This window comes from Myotis brandtii, unplaced genomic scaffold (genome assembly GCF_000412655.1).
Source record: "Myotis brandtii unplaced genomic scaffold, ASM41265v1 scaffold207, whole genome shotgun sequence".
NCBI classification, from domain to species: Eukaryota; Metazoa; Chordata; class Mammalia; order Chiroptera; family Vespertilionidae; genus Myotis; species Myotis brandtii.
In genome coordinates, this window is record NW_005357736.1 from 1,175,767 (window position 1) to 1,182,146 (window position 6,380).

General features: G+C 65.7%; 1 protein-coding gene across 1 annotated transcript in view; it reads left to right on the top strand.

Moving 5' to 3' along the window:
• Positions 1-699: 699 nt before the first annotated feature.
• The window catches only part of SEMA3F (sema domain, immunoglobulin domain (Ig), short basic domain, secreted, (semaphorin) 3F), a gene marked incomplete at its 3' end in the record, with an annotated part of 53,491 nt that continues 47,810 nt past the window's right edge, over positions 700-6,380 (top strand). The window contains exon 1 of the mRNA XM_014539002.1: positions 700-858. Within this exon, the coding sequence (XP_014394488.1) occupies positions 747-858 (112 nt within the window). The remainder of the gene's footprint in view (positions 859-6,380) is intronic.

Below are 6,380 nucleotides of genomic sequence, written 5' to 3' on the forward strand. Positions count from 1 at the left end.
GGAGACAACATTGGGAAAACATCGCACTGAGACTTGGACCCGCCGGGGGTGCGGGAGTTCTGCAGGGGAATCTGCAGAACCGCCCAGGCTGCTGCGGGAAGTCCTTCCGTAGGTCTGACCTGGATCCCTCCTGCTGTGGTTTCAGCAGAAGGAGCCGGCTCTTCCCTGCCTCTCCTTTCCTGGCTGCTGCGCTCTTGCACTTTGGGCTGCGTACACGGGCCTCCCGCATTCTCCGCTCTTCCGTGCACCGCGCCCCGATAACCAGGTCCAGATTTCCCTGTCCTGGGTGGAGCAGGCAGGGTGGGCCCCCTCTTACTCCAGCCTGAGGTGGGAGAGGGATGGGCAGCCCGTTCGGTGGGGGGTGGGCATGAGGAGGAGCCTGTGGGGAGTGCAGTCAGGGCTGGGGCTGGGGCTGGGAGAGTGAGTCTCCAGTGCCCCCCCGCCGCCCCCCATAGCTCTGCTGACCTGGGGCTGCACCTGGCTGCCTGGTCTTCAGGGCCGTTGGTTACATAGACGAAACAGGGACAAGAAAGTGTGTGAGGTCTGAGTACTGGGGCCGAGGGTGTGAGTGAGGAGACACCGTCACCCTATTTGTTCAGACAGGGAAACTGAGGTCCTTGGCAGAATTACATGGGGGCTGTGGGTGGGGCGGACGCCCCTGTCTGCTCCCACACTCCAATCCCGGTTCTGCCCTCCCAGGTGTCCAGACCGCTGAGCTGCTTCCTGGGCCCCTGGCCCCTCCCACGATGCCTGTGGCTGGTCTCCTCCTCTGGGCTTCCCTAGTGACCGGGGCCTGGCCAGCCACCCCCGTCCAGGACCACCCGCCGGCCACGCCCCGGGTCCGGCTCTCATTCCAAGGTAAGAGGCCGCCGTGCGGTCCCCAGCAGCCCCCTCTGTGCACAGCACTCGGCCCGCCGCACGGGAGAGAGGAGAGGTCACGGCAAACAAGGACCACTCGTGGGTGGCCTGGGGGTGAGGGGGGGACAGGAGGTGGGGGCTGCTGGGAAGGCTGGGGACTGGGCCACTCAGACATTTTGGAGCAGGGTCCTGAGTCTGGGTCCTTCTAGAGCAGTGGTTCTCAACCTTCCTAATGCCGCTTTAATACAGTTCCTCATGTTGTGGTGACCCCCAATTTCATTGTTACAAATTGAACATCAAGCAGAGTGATGAATCACAAAACAATATGTAATTATATATGTGTTTTCCGATGGTCTTAGGCGACCCCTGTGAAAGGGTGGTTCGACCCCCAAAGGGGTCGCGACCCACAGGTTGAGAACCGCTGCTCTAGAGGCAGAGGGGAGTCTGGCCTCGGGCCTGCAGGGGCTCCTCTTGAGTGGGAACTGGACGCTGGCGCTGCCGCCCTCCCAGCTTGTGTTTGCAGAAGCCCTGGCGCCCGCTCTGCGTCTGGTCCTGCCCTGGGCAGCCCCGGGTAGAGGGTCAGAAACCAGCAGACACCGACTCCAGGAAGTGGAGGCGCAGGACCTGCTCTGCAGGGGTGCGGGCGCTGAGGAGCCTCCCTGTGGGTGGAGGTGGGAGGGTTCCCAGGAACTGGGGAGGGTGCTGTGGCTGTGACCGGAGGGCAGGCCGCCTGGCGAGCTCTGGCAGAGCGTGTGCTGTGGTGACAAGCCCGCGCTCCTGCATCCCCCGTGAGCACTCGGAAGTGCCTGGGGGGAGCCAGGGACGGGCTGGGGTCTGCAGAGTGAGAGCGGGCCCCGCAGCTCCATCACCTGAGGCACCGGGCAGGCAAACGCAGGCGAACACGCGTGGTTCACGGGTCCTTCCTCGGAGGGGTGTGCGACCGGAAGTCTCCTGTGCCCCTGGGTGAGGGCCAGTGGCCACGCTGGGGCCTGCGGGGCCTGGGTCACTCCCGAGTTCTCAGCCGTGGCTCCCCTCTGGCCCGAGGTCACTCGGTCCAGCCGCCGGCCCTGGGTGGGGCGGACTCAGCCTTGGCTGGCCAGGTTTCCGGGCACACATGTCGGGGTGAAAGGCTGGGCCGGGCTCTTTCCTTCCTCAAGCCTGGCTGCAGCCCAGCTCGCCTCACCTCGCCTCACCGTGTGCCCGTGCCGGCCTGCCCTGGCAGCGGGATGGGTTAGTGGGGGGATGGGTTAGTGGGGAACGGGTTTCTGAGGGTGAGCCTGGAGGGCAGCCCGTGCAGGGCCTGAGGAACGGGCAGCCCCTCTCCTAGGCCGGGAGATGAGCTATTTATTCTGCTGACACCCCCACCCTTTCCTGGTGGAATTCCTCAGAGCAGATCAATAAATCTTGAAGGGGCCTGATTCCCCCTCGGCCCCCCTTCCCAGCAGCCCAGGGTGCAGGCAGGGGGTTAGACCATCCCCTTCCCCCACAGGACGAGGGTGGGGTGGCTTGGTCTCCACACCCCGGGGACCCTGGAGCCCGGCATCCACTCTGGGTTATTTTTGTCATCACCCTGGAGACCATGGGAGGTCGCAGGAGGGACGATGCACGGGGAGGCCCTCTGCAGGCTCTTCTTGGCCTTCCGGGGGCAAAGGGGCAAAGGCTTCTGTCCCTGTTTCCCAGAGAGAGAAACCGAGGCTCGCGCAAGGGCAAGGCCAAGGTCGCGCAGGAGGCAGGAGCGAGGCCAGAAATAGAACCCTGGTGTCCCGGCCTCGTCGACGCCCGACGCCCACATCAGTCAGGTCGATTCGCTCTCAATTAGCTCTGAAGCCAACACCCGCGGTGACTAAAAGCCCAGCTCCTGGCAGGCGGCCTACGCAGCGCTGACTGCCCCGGCCGCCGGGGTGGGGCTGCGGGAAGCCGGGCCACCCATGCCTGGGCCTCGGGGCCTTTGCACACGCAGTGTCCCTGCCCTGAACGGCCTTTCCTGGTCCCCACTGGATCGCGTGTCCTGGTTTGATGGTTAACGTTACTTGGTTTAGCAGATACCTGAGCGCCTACTGTGGGCCGGGCCCTGTGCTGAGCTCTGGGGACTCCGCAGTGAACAGGACGGGGTACCTGCCGTCAAACCGGCTGGAAGACAGTGGGCACCCTGTCGCCTGTGCCACCTGGGAGCCCAGCTCTGACTGCGTGCTGGGTCCCTGGATGGTCTCAGCCAGGTCATGAGCAGGAAGTGGCCCTCGCTGAGGAGTGAGTCCTCGCCGAGGGTTTGTGGAGTGAGAGCGGGGGCCAGCTCCCGCAGAACCTGGGGTCCCACAGCCTGGCTGTGCACTGGGAAAGTGGGGGCTCCTCCTGGGCACAGAGAGGGCTGCTCGCAGAAGCACTGGTGGTCACTCTGGCTCCAGGCCTCGGGGACTCGGTCCGGCTGCAGTTGGGAGGCGCTGGCATACAGGGCATTCCTGCCCAGGGCAGATAAAGGAACAAAGGCAGGAACTGGGCCAGACGTGGGCTCGCTGCCTGCCCGTCCGCCTGGGCACCCCCTGCCAAGCCTCAAGCAAAGAGGGTGGAAGGGAGAAGGGACCGGGGTTCAGTCGGAGTCGGGGGCTCCTGTGGCCCAGCCCTGAGCTTCCATCAGCAGCACAGCCAAGGTCGGGCAGAAGTGAGGGGCCATGTAGGGAGACCCCGGGAGCAGGCAGGGTGTTCTCTGAGCTCAGGGTGCCAGGCCGGGAGAGCCGGGACCGCAGGCCCCTTGTCCTCCGCCCTCCTCGCCAGGCCTGGGTCCCCTGAACCCCAGAGTCACCGACCGAGCCTGGGAAAACAGCTCCCCTCCCCGCACCTGAGAGGGCACCACCTTGGCTGCCGAGGGGAGGTGCCGGCCCTGCCAGGGCTTTTGCTCCGCTTGAGGAATGCGCGCTGTGCCAGGGAGCCGCCCCACGGGACACCGCTGCTGCCTGGGCCGCATTTGGCCGGGACTTGGGGCCAAGAAGTGTTCCGTGGGGGAAAGAGGTCTTGTGATGACATGAGGGGGCTGGACTGCTGGGGAGACTGAGGCAGGGGTAGGGAGATGGAGCAGAAGGTCATCTCGCCAAAGCAGGTCGGGAAAGATGCCCACAATAGGAGTAACTGTGGGAGCCCCTGACGACAACCAAGTGGCGGCCTCCACGGCCTGAGGCAGCCCCCCCGGGTTTCCTGGGGACCTGGAGGCTTCCCGAGCCTCTCAGGAGCAGGACGGAGGGGACTGGCGGGAGGATGCGGGCACAGCCCTGTCCCGTGAGCTGGGTGGGGACAAGGCTCCAGGGCCCTGCAGCGCCGCTGGCCTTCCCAGCCTCCTTCCCCAGGAAAGGCCTGGGGTCGCCGTGGGCTGCTTCTCGCCCCTCCAGGACACTCTCACCTTTTCTGAAGGGAAACCGGGTCCCAGAGGGGCAAGGGCTCCTGGGCCAGCGAGGCCCTGCTGGCCCGCCCCGCCCGCCCCGGAGCCACCACTGACATCATTTGCATGTGGCAGCCGAAAGCCAGAGTCTGCACTTTCCTTGTTAGGAGAGGATGAGATGGGAGGTTAGGAGGGGTCACCGTGGGTGGGGGTTGTGCAAGCCTCGCTGGCTGGCGCACTGCCCCAGTCCCAGGCCTGATGCACAGGCGTGGAGTGAGGTTGGGGAGTGGCCCCCCCCCCCCCAGGGCTCCTCCCGGGCCAAAACAGGCGTGGAGCCCCAGGTTGCAGGGGAGGCGGTGCGGAGCCCGGAGCTTCGGAGCCTCGAGGCCGGGAGCAGCGTGGGGAGCTGGGCAGGCTCAGGTGCTGGGACAGCCACGGGGACCTGGAGCGGCACAGCAGGATGGGCGTGTGTTCCTGGATGAGCCAGAAAGAGGGAGGAAGGAAGACCCAACGCGTGAACTTGAGCCCAGATCCCTGCATTTGGGATCAGCTTTCCTGGCAGTGGGAGCCGCCTCCCTCCGGAGGGGGAGCTGGGAAATGGCCACTTGGGGAGTTGGCAGGTCCTGGGGGCTGGCGCCCGCCCCTCTCTTGGCCCCCCACTGCCCTCGGAGGGAGCAGGGACAGGTCCTGCCTGAGCCCCGCCTGTCAGCCAGGCCAGGGGCTGGGCCTTCAGCTGTGGGCCCGCCGGGTCCAGCCAAGCTTCGGCCGGGCCTGCCGTCGGCGGGGGCCCAGCAGCCGGGGCCTGGTCTCGGGTTCCCTGGTACAACGCCCGCCCGCCCTCCTTGGCACCGGGCGGGAGCTGGTGCATGCTCAGGGAGTAAATCATGTTCCTTGGCAGCCCCCGCTGCTTCATAATCGTAAAGAATTTAAAGAGAAACCGCCAAGATAAGAATCTCATCCCGCTCATAAAAGCATCTTTCACCCTGTGGCTTGGGAGGCAGCCGCCGGAGAGAGGGCTCCTGGCTGTCTGCACCTGTCTGCGCATCCCAGCCCTGTGACCCTCGGAGGCGGGGTGGGCCCGGGGGGCCTTCAGAACCCTGCCCCCTGGCTCCTAGCTCCTGGGAGACCTCCAGCTCCTGCCTGCCCCACCCCACCCCGCCCGGGGCAGGGAGCAGGCACTGAAAGTGGGTAGAAAGCAGAGGTGTGGGTGGTGGTGGTTGAGCGGACTGGCCCGGAAGGCAGGCAGACCCCATTCTACCCTCGTCAGTCAGCAGTGTGACCTCGGACCAGTGGCTTCGCCTCTCCCATCCCTGGTCCCTCCCTGGGCCTCGACGGCTCGGGCTGTCCTGCTTGCAACCTGGCCATGGGTGGGCCTCAAATATCTGAGTCCCTCTGTGTCCCCGCTTCCTAATGGGGGTACAAACAGGGTACACGACCTCATTGTGCTGTTGGGAGGGTTCGCTGTGAGTCCAGCTGCGGCCCCGTAAAGGAAGCAAGGGGAGCCCCCCTGCGGGAGGCGGACAGGTGAGGGCCGGTCCGGGGGTGCCCAGGAGCCCCACAGGGCCTCACCCCTCCCTCCGGTTTCTGACCTTTGGAAAGGACTGCAGGCAGGACCCTGAGCCCTGTGGGTGGAGGGGGGTCAGGAGGAGAATGGCTGTCGTGGGCATCCTGGCAGACTTCGTGGAGGAGGCTACGTCTCAATAGGGGAAGGGAGATGGGGAGAGGGAAGAGCGGGAGCAGAGGCGGTGTGTGTGGTGGCACCTGGGAACGGGGCTGCTGGCGGGGGTCTCGCACTTGGTGCCAGGGCGCAGTCTGTACTTGTCCTTGTGACTTTTAAGCTCTCTTTAATCCCGGAGGTGACATCCGCTGTGGGGAAAACCCAGTGTAAGAAGGCGTGGGGGGAGGGGAAGCCTTGGAGGGCGGCCAGTCTGGTGGGGCCCGCGATCCGCTGCAGGGACCCCTCCTGGGGCGCTGTCCTGGCTCCTGCAGCTTGTGCTTCTTTAATCCAGGTGACATCCGCTGTGGGGAAAACCCAGTGTAAGAAGGCGTGGGGGGAGGGGAAGCCTTGGAGGGCGGCCAGTCTGGTGGGGGGCGCGATCCGCTGCAGGGACCCCTCCTGGGGCGCTGTCCTGGCTCCTGCAGCTTGTGCCGGGGA